The sequence below is a fragment of the Populus nigra genome, chromosome 5 (genome assembly GCF_951802175.1).
Source record: "Populus nigra chromosome 5, ddPopNigr1.1, whole genome shotgun sequence".
In the NCBI taxonomy this organism is placed as follows: Eukaryota; Viridiplantae; Streptophyta; class Magnoliopsida; order Malpighiales; family Salicaceae; genus Populus; species Populus nigra.
This window is the reverse complement of record NC_084856.1, coordinates 4,753,908-4,773,127: the sequence shown is the minus strand read 5'-3', so window position 1 is coordinate 4,773,127 and position 19,220 is coordinate 4,753,908. Positions and strand designations below refer to the sequence as shown.

The window sequence follows — 19,220 nt, the reverse complement described above, 5'->3', positions numbered from 1 at the left end:
AAATATAACCTGGATTTTTCAAGTTTAAATTTTACTGAATTTAATTAAAAAGTTTCCTACGGTCTAGGTACAAGCCATAGCACAGGAAATAACCTAGTAAATACTTAAGCCGCGTCTTAACTCAGTCCCTAATCCCAGCACCAAAGTGATTCCAAGTAATGTCAGCAAAACAAAAGCTCATTTATGTCAGGGGCTTAATCCTCACAATCATCAATTTTAATTGTGGAGAGGATTATTTCACGCTTTCGTCGTTTTTTCCTTTACATGCTCATCCTTCATTCGCCACTCCTTTTTCTTTCATGTGGTTACATTTCTAAAAATAAGAGACTTTTCTATTTTCTCTATCTCTATACGCTGCATTACTAAACAAAAAGACAACACAATTTCAGCCTATTGCTCTCTAAACAATCCAACTTGGAATTTCTGAGTATCAACGCACAAGAGATCATGGCATGTGTTTTACTTGAATAACTTCAAAACAGACATGCACTACTTCTAACGCGGTTTGACAAAAAAGTTCTGACAAACTATGAATGTCTCGGCAGGCACAGGTGTACGAAATCAAAACATTGTAATGAATTTGCACTGTAAAACACAGGGAACGAGGGCGCATTCATAAGAAAAAACCATCGAAGCTAATGCCCGACATATGAAAACACAGAAACGCTGGAATGGAACTAGAAGAATGTACTGCTCTATTATTCCCTACACGAGAAGAAAGTATACAACTTTTTTGGTTTTTGTCAGAAGCGGTAAACAAAAATAATCCTACCTTCAAACTACAAAAACAAGGCCACCACGCATGATGAACAGGAGCTTACTATAACTAACATGCCTGGAAATTAATTAGTGAAATCCACTGTTTAATTTCTATTTCACTTAGAATAAGGCAAAATAAACAGAGCAGGCATCCATTCTAACCAAATTCTACAACCGAGACTAGGGCTCACTCAGCTGCCTGGGCTGGGCCATCTGGTCTGAAACCCCGGCCACGCCCACGACCCCTGCCCCTGCCTCGTCCTCTCCCTGCATGGCCAAATAGTTCTAATTTCAGATGAAGATGATAACCAGAAGAGCATATATCATTTGTAAACCATTTCAGCAGTTCACCAGTGGATCACTGTCGTGCACTCCAGCATCACCTTATTTGACACTATGAACTCCAAAAGAGAGCCAAGAAATAACTCATAGTTTTCTTCTCTGTTTTTTTAGCTAAACTGAAGTTCTGGATACTTCCATCAATGGATGTAAAGATGTTTTCAAATGATGAGGAAGAAAAGTGTGATTATAAGAAAACAAAATATGATTAATTTGGTTTCTAAAGATCATAAAAAATAACTATCATGCCCGCAAATAGAATGAATTGAGTTGTATCATATAGCATAAATGTGGAAGAGTTCCATGAATCAATACAAATGAGGAAAGGAGCACAAGGGAGACAACTAGAGGGTTCCTTTGATGCAAAGCTGGCCAATTATCAGCAAGAGGAGGTTTTCTATTTGTACCTGTTAAAAATTTTATTTGTAACATCTTAAAATCTATTGAGCAGGAAACAAAGTTATGATGACATGATTATGAAGTCTTACCACGGCCCTGGCCAACAAATGCTCCGCCACCATAGTCATTATAGCCACCTGACTGTTGTGGCATATATCCACCACCATAACCTCTTCCACGACCACGATAACCCCGTCCTCTTCCACGACCTCTCCCCCTGCCACCATATCCACGCCCACCATCCCAGCCACCATCTCCATTGTACTCCACTCCATTACTAGTATTTCCTGTGCACAGAATGGAAAATGACTTCTTGTTACTTTCCCAAAATAAAAGCAGATATAATGAAAGATAAACAATGGGCAAGGAAAACAATTGATCTGAGGTGGAAACAGTTATTAGCCAGTTCAGATGATAAAACTTGAAATAAACGTTGCGATGCACTGTTTTGTGGAAGTGATCCAGCTATTCAGACATCTCATCCCACCAAAATTTTCTGCTCATCTATAATTCACATAAGCACCAACATATTATCAACGCCAATCATCAAAGTTCATGTCATAATGTTCCTACCAAATACAAGGACAGCCTATATGCACACCCATTTTAGCCAATAAGAAAGTATAGTTAGTTAAGGTACTGCAACAATCCCTGTTACAAAAAGATTGCTCACCAACAGCTCAAGCAAAGCATGATTTGGCTGATTTAATTTATCTCCTAAATCCCACCCAATATTGCTTCAAAAATTTATTGCCTGATTTAAAAACATTGACTCACCAACAGCTAAATATCATATAATATATAGATATCAGAAACAAAACACACCCCCACCTGCAACCAATAGAAAACGAGTAGCATATTACGCACTGTTAAGGTTGTGCCATTTATTACCTCTACCTCTTGCCATTCCTCGACCACCACGCCCTCTCCCCTGCCTACGAGGAGAGCCCCCCTCTATATCAATAAGAAGAAAGATAAATGTCAATTGACATGCCATGGAGAGATTACAATCAGAAAGAAATGTGAAGCATTCGCATTACCTCCTTCATAATCATATTCAGCCAATGGTTTCACTTGATCAGCTGGAATAGGCGATTGGTAGCTAGAGAAGAAGTAGATCAATGGTATTAAAAATGCACCAAATTCAAGACTAGAAAGTACTCCAAAATCTTGTGATTTCTCCATAGAACATGATGTTAAAAAGCTAACAGTTTTATACATGCATGCTTACATATTTATGGATGCAAGCATATGTATATATATAAGTATAATACAATAGAGACTGCGGTGGAATAGCATTGACTGAATTTTGTCTCAATGAAAACCAATTTGATCAGAGCATTAGCTTTAGGCACAAAGCCAGATCCAACTTACCCTGTGGAGGATGTATCCAGTTCCTTCTTGGATAGAGTAATTGTTATCACCGACACATGACGAGTGGTTTCCAAGCTGTATTGACGACAAATGAATCAGTAATTGCAATCAAGACAAAACAATACACCATAAGAGGGCATGAAGAATGCTCCGGTGAACTCTTACGGGAGAAGACCCTCCTCTAGTGGCTCCCACGTGTCAGTTATATCATTAGAACCAATGGATGTATTCTGATGAAGACCAGCAATCCTTCTCTGAAATAGAGAGGAAATTCTCGGTATAATCAATGATAAAACAAATGGAACGACAGTTCTGACGATACCTTGCAAACATATTCTAGTCTCTGTGTTAATCTCAATGAGAAGGTGAGGAAAAATTTAAAAGGCAAATTAAACAGGGAAAGCAGCAAAGCATAAAAAATTAAGGAACTACCTTAATCAATTCAGCAATCATCACAGTCTTGTTTATGGCTCTGCCCATGGCCTTGAGAGAGATTCCATCAGATCCTTTCTCCTTTAAAGTAACAAAAAGAAATCACCTTTAAATTCAAAGCTATACCACACCATAGATGAATATTTCACTTAAAGATATGCCACCAATTCTTACATAGGCTGAATTAGCAAAAACTGATGACTGTCAAGACAATATACAAGACAGAAATATGTCATCATAAAATATGCATTTTTTAACAGATAAGATCAATCATATCCATGAATCTCATCTAGAACGGACCGACACATGAAAGTGAAACAAGGCTGTCTACAGCACCGTCTGCAAAGCTTTTACTCTATCAAGTTGTAGTGAATAATAGTACTTTCTACTTCAAAGATAAATAAATAAATCAAAGTCAGAGACAGACACAAATCCCGCTGCACCACACAGGTATCTAAAAAAAATAGCAGATCATAATAAGGAAAACTACAGAGAATCATTATGCTTCACTTGCAGTCTTGACAGCACAAATAAATCAGCCTAAATTTTATTTTGAAAAAAAGAGTAAGAAAGCGCATCTCTGTATAAGCAAGCACACGCACAGGCACTCGACTTGTGAGGTCAATTTATTAATCAACATTGTAAGATGTGAAATAGTTTATCGAAACAGAGAGAGAGTAAAAGAAAAGGACCAGAAAGAGCGTAGTGGCATAAGTAATGTAGTTCCTCATTCTTCCTTGAGTAGTGATGCGAATCTCATTCTCATTAATCGGTGTTTCGGTTCTTGGCTTCTCTACCCTCTGGTACCGATCCATTCTCTATGACGCCGAGAAAATAAGCAGCTAGAAAAAATTGAAGAAGCTAGGGTTGTTTTTGGTTGGCTCCTACGGTACCCTTTTTTGAGTTTTGAGTAGCAGCGCAGGGTTCTCTTCTCTTGTGTGTTTTTTGTTTTTCAGCTGCGAAGAGATGAGGGAGATAAGAGGGGTAGGGTTTCTTCTGTTTTTTTGAAAAGGAGGGCGGTCGCTTCGGCAACGAGACCGGCTTGTTAAACTGATGACGTGGCTCCCTTGGGTATCATTGTAATTGTACTTTCCTCACTTTGTTGCCACAAAGGAAGGACGGGATATCTGAGAAGCGATGTCGTTTTTGTTATATTTGAGAAGGTTTAGGGGTGTTTTATAGTATATTAAAAATTGCTTTTATTTAAATAATTTTTTATTTTTTAAAATTTATTTTTAATATCAACAAAATCTAAAAAAACAAAAAAATATTTTAAAGCAGAAAAACAAAAAAAATAAATTTTAATAAAAAACAATTTCAATTTTAATTTCAAACAGTCATATTGGCAAATTCTGAAAGTTCAGTTTTATATATGTGTGTGTGTGTTTAGTTCACCATTAAAGTGAAAAGAAATGTGTATTCATTTTTCATAAAAGAAGTATTTTGCAAAAGGCATGCTTTTTTGAAGAGAACAAGCAACAGATAAACAATGCTTTACGATGGATGCACGAGTGTCTTAGATTTATAAATAATAATATATGATTTGTACAACAGATACAGGTATTTATAAATCTATAAGCATTTAGGATGATTTTTTACACTAACGTTAACTAGGTACTTTAAATATATATATATATATATATATATATATATATATATATATAATTACAAAAAAAAAAACAGTGAATTGGTTACTTCACTATAGATGACAGATTCGCACAATTTTATTTATTTTTTTTGTCTTTGAGGAATTTTCTAATCTAGTTATTGATTTTTTTTTATCTTTTTATATTTTTATATTGTCCTAATTTGAATATAATAAGTTATTTTGATTATACTCAATTTGATATAATAAAATGTAATTTTATTACTTTGAACTAGTTAAAAGTTAAATAACTAAAATTGATATAAAAATAAAAAGATAATTTTTTTTTTGTCTACTAGGGGCATATTTTGAAATTCTAGTCAACAATTGATTTTTCTCATTTCTCATTTTCACCCATGTTTATTGAAGTTTTGACATTGTAATCTTATACTTTATTTGTTTTATATTTTAGACCCTGGATTTTATGAAAAGATAAGGAGTCGTAAAAAATCAAGGAAGAAGAGAGATATTTTAACAACAAAAAAAGTTGATATTTAAACCAATATGTTTTTGTTTGATGGGAGAAGTTTTATTTAGATATTTTTAACTCCTTATCTTGCAAAAAAGAAATAAAAATAGATTATTGTTCACATATTTTTTTGAAATGGGATGGTTTTTGAATTTTTGACCAATCAAATGTTTTTTGAAGTTAGAATCTACCGAGGTTTATGAGGTTTTTTTAGATGTTTTAAAATGAAAATATATTTTTGATGTCTAAGAAGTAAAGACTTGATTTTTAAAGCGCCTAAAATGGGTGAACGAGAACTAGTGGACGAAGAAACAACGTGTTATCTATTTTTTTCTTTTAAAATATACGAACAACACCTCGTTTCATTTTAAGGAAAAAAACAAGGATAATCAGGTGTGTAGGCTTAACCTTCTTTTCAACAAGCTAAGCACGTTGGCCTACCTAGGCTCATGCGTTTGTTCTTTTTTTTTTCTTTAAATTTAACTAAAATTTATCAGAATAAATAATTAAAAATGTATTTGAGATATTATTTTATCAAATATTGTTTAGTTTTTAATTTGTTTTTAAATAAAACTCTAGCATTTTTTTTAATATTAAAAAATGCTCTTTTTGCACAACGTTTTTTTATTAAATTTTATTCAATGCCTTCCCGCCCATGTCTACTTTTTATCATCATATAATTATATATAAAAACAGATTTTTAAAAAATAAAATTATTAAACATAACAAAGTCTCTATGACCTGTACAATTCTCAATTTATTTGATGCCTTCCCGTGCATATCTATTTTCTAAATTAATAACTTTTATTAGTATTTATTACTGCATATAATTCTTAAATTATTTTATTAAATATACATGTTAAATTTTTAATTTATAATTAAAAATTTTCTCAGCACTGGAAATGGAAAATTCATTGGTAATGCCTATACACTTGTTTTCATGTTTTAAAAAATTGATATAATGATAAATAAAGACCTTAAGAAAAAATATAAATAAAATCTTTAAAAATATTTAAGAAATATTTTTTATTATTTTTTAGAGCATTGAACAATCTTCATTTCGTATTTAAAATCTTTCATTAAATGAATATAATCTTAATTTCACAAAGCACAGTTAACAAATATATATATATTTTTTTATTCCAGGAACCTTTTTATTAAAGTGGGGTCTAAATCATTGCACGAGTAGCACATAAGCTATAGCCGGCTCTGACATTGAATATCAAACATAGAATAAATAACTAATATTTGAAGAATTTGTGTAAAATAAATAGCTATTTTTAAAAAATTATCATGTGCAAGATTAAATATCAAACATGGAATAAATAACTAATATTTGAAGAATTTGTGTAAAATAAATAACTATTTTTTGAAAATTCTCATGTTCAAGATTATTTTTTACTCTTCTAATTATATTTTACCATAATTGTATTTCAAGTCACCTGAATTACTGGAATGTTAAACCTGCTAGCCCAATTACTTCCTGTCCAAAATCCTCTTAAAAAATTCAATGAACTAGATAAAATTAGATTTTATAAAATTTTTGATGGTTTAAAATTAGGTAAAGAAAAATTACAAACACGTAAATTTTAGAAATTTAGAAATAAATAAGTACGGGTGTAGTTGTGTTTTAAAGTGTTTTTCACTTATAAATATATCAAAATAATATTTTTTTTATTTTTTTAAAATTATTTTTAATATCAGCGTATCAATATGATCTAAAAACACTACAAATATATTAATTTGAAATAAATAAAAAAATAAAAAACTTTTAAATAATTTCAAAAATATTTTTAAAACAAAAAAATAAATGCTGTTTCGATCTCTCCTTCTCTTTCGCTCCATGATATGTGTCAAGCCATGACTATTTCCTCAATTCCCATTAGTAGTCAGGGCCTGCCCCCCTGTCTCACTACATGCCCTTCGTATACATTAATATTGAGATTGATGGTTGAATGTGAGGCTGTCTTTGTTTTTTATTTTTATGTTTTTAAATTATTTTAATATATTAATATTGAAAATAATTTTTTAAAAATAAAAAATAATATTTTAATATATTTTTAAATAAAAAATATTTTTAAAAAATAATTATAATTACAATTCTAAAAATACCTTTAAAAATAATGATGGTTGAGATGGAGAGTTCGATTTGTATGATTGTTAAAAAACAACCCATGATAAAACTCAATTAAATTCGGAATATATTTAAAAAAGATGGGTTTAAAAATCTCTTCTGATAAAATAAAATAATATAAGTTATAATTTATAAATAAAAAAAACTTTAATATTTGACTAGAAAAAAAATAAATTACCTTATCGAGCATATATCTATTTCTTCAACGCCCACTAAATTTCTCAACACTATTAGTAGAAAAAGAAATATCAAGATTAATTATTTGGGTTAGATTAATTATTTAGGTTCTGTTTATTTTTGTATTTTAAGAATATTTTTAAAAAAGGATTAAAATTTTTTTATATTTTTTTTCAAATTAATATTTTTTGGTGTTTTTTAATCATTTTGATGTACTAATATCAAAAATAATTTTTAAAAAATAAAAAAAATTATATTAATACATTTTCAAATTAAAAACATTTCAAATAACAATTACAATCACAACCATTCTCCAAACTGTTATCATCACTCAATTCAAATTCAAATGCACCCTCAATCTGACCTTGTTGATACAGGAATTCAAAGCACGTGTAAAATCTAAAGGATTTCATATGAAAAGAGCAAAAAGTAACTGTAAAATAAAAAATCGAACCCACCAAAACAAAGAAAAAAAAAATAAAAGATATTATGGGTCCTCATCCCATTCTCTTATGAAACTAAAGAGTAGAGTTGAGGAAAAAAAATTTAAAAACCAATTAAATTAAAAAAATCAGAAAAAATAATAGAAAAAATTAAATAAAAAAAATTAATTAAACCAATTAAAATTTTAAAAAAACTAACCGGTTCAGTTCGGTTTCGGTTTTATAAACAAAAAACCAAAAAAACCAAACTGAACCGAAACCGGAAAAAACAAAAAAAAACCCAGCCAAACCAGAAAAACCAAGCCAAACTGAAAAATCAAGCCAAATAAAAAAAAACCGAGCCAAAACCGGAAAAAACTGAGAAAACCAAGCCAAACCGATTTGAACATATTTTTACCCTAAAAAACCAAACTGAACCAAACCGAAACCGATTAGTTTGATCTGGTTTCAGTTTGATTTCAGTTTTCTTTTAAAAAATTTTAGTTTGATTTATTTTTTTAATAAAAACTTAACCGAATCAAAAATAATCACCGAAGAGGGTGCACCATTACTCGTCACTCGAAAGTCCATCCAAAGTAGTCATTTTAAAAGTCGGAGATAGGGCAATAGTCACTCACAGCAGAGACGGACAGCGTGCCTGCGTAGGTGTCGATCTACAGAGTACTTCTCCTCCTCCTTGTTCTTTATACGAAACGATCTTTCTCCCCTCCCCTCCCCTCCCCTCCCCTCACTCTCTTTCTCTCCGAGGCAAGTTATCTATTTCTCTCTCTTCGATTCTCGATCGCACTTGATGAATTGTAGGGGTCTGTTTGGTAACTGAGAAAATCCGATAAAGCGGACAGCTTTGTATTATACTGCACGATGATTTTGTTTTTAGATTCGATATTCTTGCTTTATTTTTTTTAACTATTTGTCAGCTTCCAAACGGACCGTTAGCTAGGGTTTCGAATTTCATTACCTTTGCTTGCAGCTATGCTATTCCTTCAGTGACATGGAGTTTAGGCGTTTTATTGTACCTGGATGATTAGGTTCTTAAATAAATGCATTGTTTAAGATTTGCACATGAATTGAAATGGAAAAATAGTAAATATTTAACGAGTTTTGTGTTTCTCAAGCAAGTTGTTAGCATTTCATGATTTCGTACTGCTTTGTGTGTGGTAAGGTTGCATTATTTTTTGTTTGTTTTAAATTGAACTTAGAATGTTGTTTGATTATACTGTGAGCATTTTCCATGTTGAAGGAAGAAGTGAATGTTTTTTCCTTTGTTTTGTGTGAGGAACTTTGAATGCAATTTTTCTTTTGAGGATGGAAAATATGGATTAACTCCTGTGTTGGTTTGTTGTAGACTGGTTCGAAAATGACCGAGCCTTCCAAAGTTATCCATGTTCGAAACGTGGGGCATGAGATTTCTGAAGTATATCTCTATCACTTTCTCATGCATGCACACGCACACACATAAAAAATCACAAGCTGTGATTTAAGTATTTGAAACAATTAGTGTATTTATCCAAACATCTCAATATGTGTTGAAACGTATCATGAGGAATGATACTTTTTTGGAAGTTGATCTTTAAAGATGGATAACACTTCTTTTAATGCCTGGAGATATTAACTTTCCTTTTGGTTATACTAAATTGGGTGGCATATGAAAACGTTTTTGTAAAGACATGTTGATTAGCGTTCTATGTAGCCTAGGAAGGAAAGTCTTATATTTCCTTATGCTAAATGGGATAGAAGAGAAACCCCTTGGAAAACATGAACCAAACAAATTCAATACTCTTGATGGGATGATGAGGACTTGTCCAGAAAATTGCAAACACATAAGTTACCATCCTTTCAATTTCCCCATGCGGTAGTATTTAGTGAACTTGAAGACTGAAAACTTCTTTCTGAAAAGAATCAGGGGGCGTTATATTCCTAAATGTGATAGATGCGAGGGCATGCTTTCTATCAGACCACAGAAAGACAATAGGGAAAATCTGCAACCTATGTAATATGTGTTATATCATCTATCTTTAATACCCGGAGTTATTACCCTAGTGGTATACGCAAAAAAAATAATTCACATTAAAGAAGATGCGTTAGATGAGATAAATCCGATGATACTAATAGCCAAGGCTGAGCTTAGCTTCATTTACTATATGGGATAAAGTTATGCTCTTAGGAAGCAATGCTAGAGCATCTCGGTTCAAGTCCGAGTGGTGGCATAACATTTTTAAATTATCTAATTATTAAAAGGATAAAATAATAATGAATTCAATTCCAGGCTGGCTTTAATACAAAGAGTGTGATTGATTATCTTATTCAATAAAATCTTAACCTGAATAAAACTCAGCTTACATGCTCTGGGTTTTCTTGACTGTTTTTTGTCATTAAGTGTTAAAGTCACTGAAATCATCTAGAGTTGTCTCCTAATTAGTTAGAAGCTTTGCAAGTGTTGAAACACAGTGATAACTGGAAATAGTTTTGGAAAGATTTGTCTTTTACTTTGTCTTCAAAAGCATTTCTGAATCATGGAATGGTGCTTATGCACTGGTTTGCATTCATGCATCACTGATGATCTTATGTTGTTCTTCTAGAATGACTTGCTTCAGCTGTTCCAGCCATTTGGGGTTATAACGAAGCTTGTTATGCTTCGTGCTAAAAATCAGGTTACTTTAATGCTTATTGAATAGTGGTGATTATTAATACATCAGATTTTTGCAGAACCTGGAATGTGACATGGTCTGTTATGATTGCCATGCATGCAGGCTCTCCTTCAAATGCAAGATGTTCCTTCAGCCATCAATGCTCTTCAATACTATACAGATGTTCAGCCAACTATAAGGTATACAAAAGTTTGTACATGGTTCTCTCTCAGAACTTTCTGCAAGGGCATTTCCTTTTTTGTTTTGTTTTTGGTGTAAATACCGGTACCAAATGGTCCAAACTGATAACTGTAATACGTGTTTTGAATCTCCTTTTCTTCTTGCAGGGGAAGGAATGTTTATGTTCAATTCTCATCGCATCAAGAACTGACTACAATGGATCAAAATACTCAAGGGCGAGGAGAAGAGGTGGGTACTTTGTAGTCTAAGATATCAAAAACCAAACGGCGTTGCATTATTGATAGCATTACTTTGCAATCCATATAAGCGGGGAGCTAGAAGCTTCCATGATTCCTTGTTGAACTTTAGAGCGCTACAGGGATGAAAAGGATTCTTTATTATCAATTGATGGATGACTGGAGAGGTGCACTGTTTTTTTATTGGTTGGTGAGGGTTAATAGCGACATTAAGTTGGAGAGTGTCGTGTGGTGTTTTTAGGTAATGGCGATTATTCATAACCAGAAAGCAAGTTATTAGAGGAGAAATATCATCAGTTTCTTCAATCACAAATATGAAGCCAACACTGTAATCACTGTGGATTGTTTGTTTTCTTCCTTGCTTTTTTCCTTCATGTGTCTATTATAGTTCATCCACTATGTCTGCTTAATTTGAATTAAAATTTAGAGATAACATGGTCCTAGTACTTCTACCAAGTCTTATGCATTCCATTATCAGATGATTTGATGTAACTGTATAGAGGCATAGCAGGTTAATTATGTCTCTTTAATAAACTGTAACCTACAATTTTTCCTCTTTCAGACTTTTCATATCTCAAAATTTGCCTTGGAATTTCTCATGCTTTTCTTTTTAGTGCTGTGATTGTATGCTTCCTGCATGTTGAACCATCAACTATAAAGGCTCTGTTTTGTTCTATCTTTCTTCTAACTATAATTCGCATTATATCTCCTCTCGCTATCTATGCTTCTCTATTTATTCTCTTCTCTCTTCTCTGTCTCTATGATGTCTGCTGTTGGGCACTCTCTGGATGCACAGCCAAATCGAATTCTGTTAATTACCATCCATCACATGCAATATCCTATTACAGTGGACGTGCTGCATCAAGTTTTTTCCCCCCATGGATTTGTGGAGAAGATGGTCACATTTCAGAAGTCAGCTGGTCAGCTCCTTGAAGTTTCATTTTCTCCTCCCCTCTTTCTCTCCATTCTCTCTTTTAAGAATTGTAGTTACTACATTAAATAATCTTGGTATTTACTTTTTTGCATTCTAATTGTACCATGGCTTTATAGCTGAGAATCATCTGTGTTTTCTTTACTTAGCTTCTCTTACTAAACTTCTTACTCCGAGTGCGTTGTGGATTTATCTTATGCTTTTTATTAAAAATGCAGAGGAGTATGATTTGAAATTGTCATGCATGAATGTTTTGCATATTTTTAGGTTTTCAAGCCCTTATTCAATACCAGTCACGCCAGAGTGCTGTTCAGGCTAGGACTTCTCTTCAGGTACTATTCAATTTGTTATTCAAGAAGTTGCTTTTACCTGGAAGCTTGCTTTCAAGGTGTTGCAGTTGGCTGGATTTCAAATAAGAGTTTTTGGAACTTGGCTGTTTTGGTAGGGACGCAATATCTATGATGGCTGCTGTCAGCTGGACATTCAGTTTTCAAAGTATGTAATGAACATTCTATGATTTTTATTATCGCACCCACTCAATCCTCTTTTTTCTGGTCTTTGTGAATCAAGGAAGGGCAGTGGGGGCGTTCTGATTCCTGTGACCACAGAAAGAGGATTTCTGATTCTTTTTTTTTTGGGTGATATTAATATACTTTCATATTTTTCATCTAGCCTGGATGAGTTGCAAGTGAACTACAACAATGACAGCTCAAGGTGATTGGTTTGTCTTATGGCTTCTTTGTTTGACTTCTATATTTTCGATGTTTTCCTATCAATGTTGCCAAAAACTTTATCTTCTTTTGTACAGGGATTTCACTAATCCTAACCTGCCTTCAGAACAGAAAGCCAGATCTTCCCAAGTATGTACTCGTCTCTTGTTGTATTTTCATGTTGGTTGGTGATAGGTGGTTTGAGTAATTAAATTCTTTTCTGTTTCTTTTTGCAGCAGCCATCATATGGCGATGTAGGTATGTATGCTCTTAAAGCTACTGGAGTCAGGGCATGTGCTGGCTTTAGAGGTTACAATGATCTGTTACTCTTAGCTTTCATTGAGCACTAAATCTTTTTTTTTTTATTCCATGCAGTTGGATATCCTCAGGTGGGTATTGCTGCGGTGCACCATACAGACTATTTATCATCCATGTGTAATATTCAGGATGTCTGCTGACCACAATTATTTATCGCTTTTTTTTTGTCCTTTCCTACATTTACAGTAATGGCCTGCCTAATTGATGTCCAGGTGGTTGTTTTGCTAACTTGTTTCCAGAAACTAACAGCTAGGGTTGAAACCTGAAAACTGATACCTAAAAAATGTGGTAGTGATGATGCTATTGATCAGTTTCATGAAACTTGAACTGGGACATCGAGCTTACCTATTTTTCTTGCTGCATTTTACACCAGAGTTGGTATTTTTATATTCTCCCAATCTGTAACAGGAAACACCTCACTGTGTATGTTGTTTACCATTGTTTCCTTCCACCCTTTTTTTTCCTGGAACCTTAGAACTGATATAAAGGAAATGGCAAGGCATGAATGACAGCCTAAAGAGCTACATCTTGTAAATCTTCTTGGCTGGCTTTGCTATTTTCTAAATTTATTAGGCATTTGGGGAATATCAGGTATTACTGGGAAATACATTGGCCATCTCTCCTGGTTTATATAACATAACAATTATTTGTAATAAAAAATATACCTTTTCTGTAAGAAATTTTCATAGAATAACATTCTCAATATGTTACCTTCTGTAATAGCCTGTTATTCCTTAAAGACATAAATTATTTGCCTAAAATTAGATTTATTTTGTATCTATCTTACTAAAATGTTCTAGGATATGATATAATTTACATTTGATCTCTTTTGGAAAATTTAGATGCCCAATGCAGCTGCAATTGCTGCTGCCTTTGGTGGAGGTTTGCCTCCTGGAATTAGTGGGACAAATGATAGGTGCACAATTCTTGTCTCCAATTTAAATCCTGATGTAAGTTTATTCTGATGTCTTTCTTCTTTTTGAATATAGTTTTTAATAGACTCCTGATATTCATGCAAGAAAAATGTTTCTGTACCCAGAGAATAGATGAGGATAAGCTTTTCAACCTGTTTTCTCTCTATGGAAACATAGTGCGGATTAAGCTTCTTCGCAACAAGCCTGATCATGCACTTGTTCAGATGGGGGATGGTTTCCAAGCTGAATTGGCAGTACATTTTTTGAAGGTTCGGTCTATGAAGATTTCTCAGAATGCATTGCTTCGTTATTATTGTTTGTTGGATATAAATTCCTCTCCTTGAATGCTCCATATCACCTTGTCTCAACGGGCAGTATTTATGTTCTTTCATATGTGGAACAGGGTGCCATGCTTTTTGGAAAGCGAATGGAGGTCAACTTTTCGAAGCATCCAAACATAACTCAAGGTGCTGATACGCACGAGTACATGCACTCTAATCTGAATCGCTTCAACCGCAATGCTGCGAAGAACTACCGATACTGCTGTTCACCAACAAAGATGATTCATCTTTCCACTTTACCTCAGGTCATCACTGAGGATGAGATTGTGAGTCTTGTAGAGGAACATGGCACCGTTGTGAACACCAAGCTCTTTGAGATGAATGGGAAGAAGCAGGCGCTTGTTCTGTTTGAAACCGAGGAGGAGGCCACAGAAGCCCTCGTGTGCAAGCATGCTACTTCACTTGCTGGGTCAATTGTCCGAATCTCATTCTCCCAGCTACAGTCCATTAGAGAAAACCAATAAAAGAATAGCAGTGTTAAAGATTTACTATGGTAATAATAATTCCTGAGGATTCATGCTTCACAAGGATATTCACATGTTGGTGACAGCTCGTACTCTCCTCTCTTGTAACGGTTCATTGCTTTTTAACTGGTGGATGATGCTCCTTCGTTTTTATTTACTGTCTTCCTCACTCACTTCTGATGTTTGTACCAATTATTTCTTAGGAATGTTTATTTAATTTCAGAGGATTAGATTTCTTGTTTTCAGATATGGTCAGTTTTGAAGAGTAGGGAGAGAGAGGTTTTCCCTCCCTCATGGAGAGGGATTACCTTGTATCATTGCTGTATATTCTTGTATTTCAGGCTAATTGGGCCGTTACTGTTGTATTCCTAGCCCCCCCTCCTAAATTTATTCTTCCCTATTTCCTAATGATCTTCTTTGGATATCTTCCATCTACTCTCTCTCCTCTTCATTCTTCCCCTCCTTCCATCTCCTGCTTCTGCTCTTCACTGTTCTTCTTAGGTCGCCTTCTCTTCTTCTTCATCCTCTGCCGCTCTCTCTCTCCTTCTCTCTGTCTCTCTGTCTGTGCACGCGCTGTCTGAACAATTTTCATAATTGCGTCGGCAGTAATGCTTTTTCAGGATATTCTCTCCTGAGCCCCTAACATCATCATCATCAGAAGTTTTCAAAATGGAGAGGCTGATTGGAATTGTGCTCTAAACAGCAAGATCAAGAAGAATAGTACAAAAGATTAAAAAAAGAAAATTAAATAATAAATAACATTAACTTAGATCAACTTATATTTCTATCCATCATTCAGATTGATTGTATCCATGTGAGATAATGCTAAATTATGTTTTTAAAAAATTTAAAATATATTTTAAAATTGTTTTTGATGAGCTGGCAAAAATATAAATATAACAATAATTGCTAAAACGGTTTTGAAGTTAATCTTGACCGTGTTAGCTTATACTTTATACTTGAATTTTGTCTAATCATATAAAAAAATATATTTGATTAGTTATTTTGTTTTTTGAACGTTCTATATATGATTATTTTTAAAAAATTTAAATATTAATTCTATAGAAGTTAAAACAATATATTCATACAGCAATTTTGAACTAAATAAATGTTTTTTTAACACTACACTTCAAATATTTTTTTTAAAAAATTATTTTTTCTTTTTAAAACTGTAATCTAAAAAACAATGCCAAACACGAACAACCACTAATTGATGCCCAATCACCTTTTTCCTCTAAAATCCACGCGTAAAGCACGTATTTCACTTCATATCCCGGATTTCTAGTTCTTACCTAATGGATTCAACTCTGACTCGAATAGCAGCTCCATTTCCGCTCACACACACACTCCTCTTTAACCACCCCCATTCTTCTCCATCTTTAATTTGTTTCTTCTCGAGGAGAACTCATAGCAAGAGATTGTTCAATTCAAATTGCAAGCTGGTAAGTTCTAAGCGAAATGCCCACGACGATAACGTCGTTTTGGATGAAAAAGCTTACGAGGCCGAGAGGTTAAGACTTGATGCACAGGCAAGAGACTCAATGGCCGAGACTTCTAAAAGAGAGATGGAGACGAGTTCAGAGGATGACCCCAAAGCTTGGAAATGGGTCATCCGAAAGAGAATTTGGGATTTGATGGAGGCCCGAAATATTGCTCAGAACCCCAGACCTGTTCACCACCGGATCCCCAATTTCGTTGGCGCCTCAGCTGCTGCTAAAATGGTAAAAGAGCCAACCCTATTTTTTTTTCCTTCTCTCCTTTTGAACGCGTGCTTTGTTTACGGGAAGTGAATGTAAGAGTTTTTTTTAATGATGTCGGGTCATGGCAGTTGAGTGGGTTGGAAGTGTTTCTCGAAGCGAGTTGTGTGAAGGTAAACCCGGATTCACCACAAAAACAAGTCAGATTTCTCACTCTCTCTGGTTAGTCTTCCATCATATTGAAGCCTCATACCATACTCTTGTAAGGATGACTTGCAGCAAACTTATGAGTAACCTCTCAGTGCCTTCTCGTGGTGTTTGCAGGTGGAAAGAAACTGTTAACTCCTCAGCCCCGTTTGAGAACTGGGTTTTTCTCTATACTTGAATCTCACATGTTAAGCCCTAGTACCATAAATGAGGCATGCACCTCTGTAGGTGTTGCCAAGAATGGAAGGCCTATTGGATTGGATGAGAAGATCAAGGTTGACCTAATTGTCATTGGTTCTGTCGCTGTTGACCCAAAAACAGGGGCTCGACTTGGCAAGGGAGAGGTAATAATACAATCTTTCTTGTATTATAAACTCAACGTAATCTTTGCCAGTCAAATGCATTGAAAATATTTGAGAGTTAATGGATGGATATGGTCCTTAACTATAATTTCAAACCTTCATTCTGAAAATGGAGATGGTTTTTGTTACTGTGTAAAGTGCAATACCATCTTTGCAGTTGAAGATTCTGTATGGTTAATGTCAGAGAGATTTTGGAGTGCAGGGATTTGCAGAACTTGAATATGGGATGCTGCGGTATATGGGAGCTATTGATGACTCAACACCAGTTGTCACCTCCGGTAGTTGGAACGCTTACTATGGATCTCATTTCCTACGCTCCCTTTATTCATACTGTTGCCATGCTTATTATTACTGAACTATTGTTCTCTTTTAACTGTTTCGACGATTTCTTACTCTTCAAAACTCTTGCAGTGCATGACTGCCAATTGGTAGAAGATATTCCGGTTGAGAAATTGCTGATCCATGATGTTCCCGTTGACATCATATGCACTCCCGACCAAGTCATCTTCACCAACACTAATATTCCCAAGCCTCAAGGTTTGTGAACCACTGCAGCCCGTAGTTTCAAGTCTGAAGTGTACTGCAGTTTTTTTAGAGTTTGTTTCATAAAGCAACCTTGTAATGGGTTCAGGTAGTTTTGGTCTCCTGTTCTTAGAGAACGAACTCTTTTAACCTGCAGGGATCTACTGGGACAAATTGTCTCCTGAGAAGCTTGCCCAAATTCGGATACTCAGAGAGCTCAAGAGCAGAATTGAAAGGGAGACCGGGCAGAAACTTCCTTGTGGTCCATCTGAGAAACTACCCCCAACAGCTCAGAGAAAACGAAAATGAGTTCAAATGTACATCCTCTAATGCAAAAACCAATGGTGAAGCGACGAAAAAAAGAGGTTTATTGCTGTCCTGTCTGTTAAATCAAAAGTAGATAAAAGTATAGATCGTTACTGTGTCGCTGTTCCTGTATCATTATCATCCTCTTTGACCTTAAACAATTATTTATACGAGGTTCATGATGTGAACGAGTTCTCATGAACAAGAAATAGCTTTGGGGAAATTACTTCCAAAAGGCATCACCGAATGACCACAAGAAAATAAAGAGACAATTCTCTTCAACACAAGGGATCTGACCATTTAGAGCGCACACAACAAATACTGCTGATTATCTCTACTTGAGCTTTTTAACGAATCTGGAAACTATTTGTCATGAAAAACAACCCTGTAAATCGAGTCAAAATCTTTGTTTGTTGAGGGTTCCATGGCACCATCCCCTGGATTTTCCAGCTAAAATTGGAAGTGTAAAATCATCGCTTCGACCTTATGGTTAACAAATTTTTTCCCATCCTTTTATATTGCTTTAACTAGGAATTAAGCTTGTTGGTTGCTACAGAGAAATTCTTTGGTGGAAATCTACGAGTTATTATCTTTAATGCCGAATATATTTGATAAAAAATGTTATGAAATATTCATTTTTATCTTGTAGTCTTTGCTTTTATAATTTACCTGAACATATTTAAATTTAAATCTATTTTCTGGTGAACCTCTGTAAGCAATGCACGATTCTTTTGATAATTGATTGGACAATGATCTTCGATAATCTTAACAAATGGCAAGCTTGCTGAATCAATTGTCAACAACTTTCATATCAATCAATGGTCGTTGAGTGACTCCTAGTTACCAAATAGCAATGGGTGGAAATGGATCCTGCTTGGTCTGTCTGGTTTTAAAATCTTTTGATGCTCTTGAGTATTTATCATTTAAAAATTATGTCGAATTCTAGTCTCTATTTTTTTTATTTTTTATTTTTAATCTTGATCATTTTATAAAAGTTCTATTATTTTTTGATTTCATTTTTGAATCATAATTTATTAAATATTATATTTTTTAGTTTGATCATTATTCTTTGAATTTTTAATTTTTTACCTTAGCTATTTTATAAAAGTTTTATTGGTTTCAACTTTATTCTTCAATTCAAGTTGATGATTTTATATTTTTTAATTTGATCGTTATTGTTTTGATTTTTTTTCCTTGGCTCTTTTGTAAAAGT

The 19,220-nt window shown here is 33.9% G+C and overlaps 3 protein-coding genes across 6 annotated transcripts; 2 read left to right on the top strand and 1 right to left on the bottom strand.

Annotated features, from left to right (window-relative positions):
- Positions 1-672: 672 nt before the first annotated feature.
- Positions 673-4,332, bottom strand: LOC133693442 (glycine-rich cell wall structural protein 2-like). Of its 2 annotated transcripts, none has more exons than XM_062114664.1 (8): positions 3,996-4,331; positions 3,304-3,384; positions 3,037-3,125; positions 2,872-2,946; positions 2,538-2,599; positions 2,389-2,451; positions 1,587-1,784; positions 673-1,026 (listed from the first exon to the last, which is right to left on the bottom strand). In XM_062114664.1, the coding sequence occupies exons 1-8, from the start codon at positions 4,116-4,118 to the stop codon at positions 947-949; spliced, it is 771 nt and encodes a 256-aa protein (XP_061970648.1). In that variant the 5' UTR covers positions 4,119-4,331; the 3' UTR covers positions 673-946. The 2 variants fall into 2 exon arrangements, with proteins under 2 accessions (XP_061970648.1, XP_061970647.1); XM_062114663.1 differs by lacking the exon at positions 673-1,026 and adding an exon at positions 1,265-1,505 and having other exon boundaries at positions 3,996-4,332.
- Positions 4,333-8,717: 4,385 nt separating this feature from the next.
- On the top strand, positions 8,718-15,066 carry LOC133694489 (polypyrimidine tract-binding protein homolog 3-like). Of its 3 annotated transcripts, none has more exons than XM_062116020.1 (15): positions 8,718-8,831; positions 9,517-9,585; positions 10,751-10,822; positions 10,922-10,998; positions 11,146-11,227; positions 12,032-12,155; positions 12,434-12,498; positions 12,612-12,661; positions 12,839-12,880; positions 12,975-13,026; positions 13,113-13,134; positions 13,252-13,265; positions 14,037-14,144; positions 14,234-14,377; positions 14,512-15,066. In XM_062116020.1, exons 2-15 carry the CDS (start codon positions 9,529-9,531, stop codon positions 14,911-14,913), a joined length of 1,311 nt encoding a protein of 436 aa, XP_061972004.1. In that variant the 5' UTR covers positions 8,718-8,831; positions 9,517-9,528; the 3' UTR covers positions 14,914-15,066. The 3 variants fall into 3 exon arrangements, with proteins under 3 accessions (XP_061972004.1, XP_061972005.1, XP_061972003.1); XM_062116021.1 differs by having other exon boundaries at positions 8,731-8,918; positions 13,116-13,134; XM_062116019.1 differs by having other exon boundaries at positions 8,731-8,918.
- Positions 15,067-16,113: 1,047 nt separating this feature from the next.
- On the top strand, positions 16,114-18,230 carry LOC133693578 (5-formyltetrahydrofolate cyclo-ligase-like protein COG0212). The gene is made up of 6 exons (XM_062114813.1): positions 16,114-16,634; positions 16,742-16,832; positions 16,935-17,161; positions 17,382-17,457; positions 17,591-17,716; positions 17,859-18,230. The coding sequence occupies exons 1-6, from the start codon at positions 16,209-16,211 to the stop codon at positions 18,008-18,010; spliced, it is 1,098 nt and encodes a 365-aa protein (XP_061970797.1). The 5' UTR covers positions 16,114-16,208; the 3' UTR covers positions 18,011-18,230.
- The last annotated feature ends 990 nt before the right edge of the window (positions 18,231-19,220 follow it).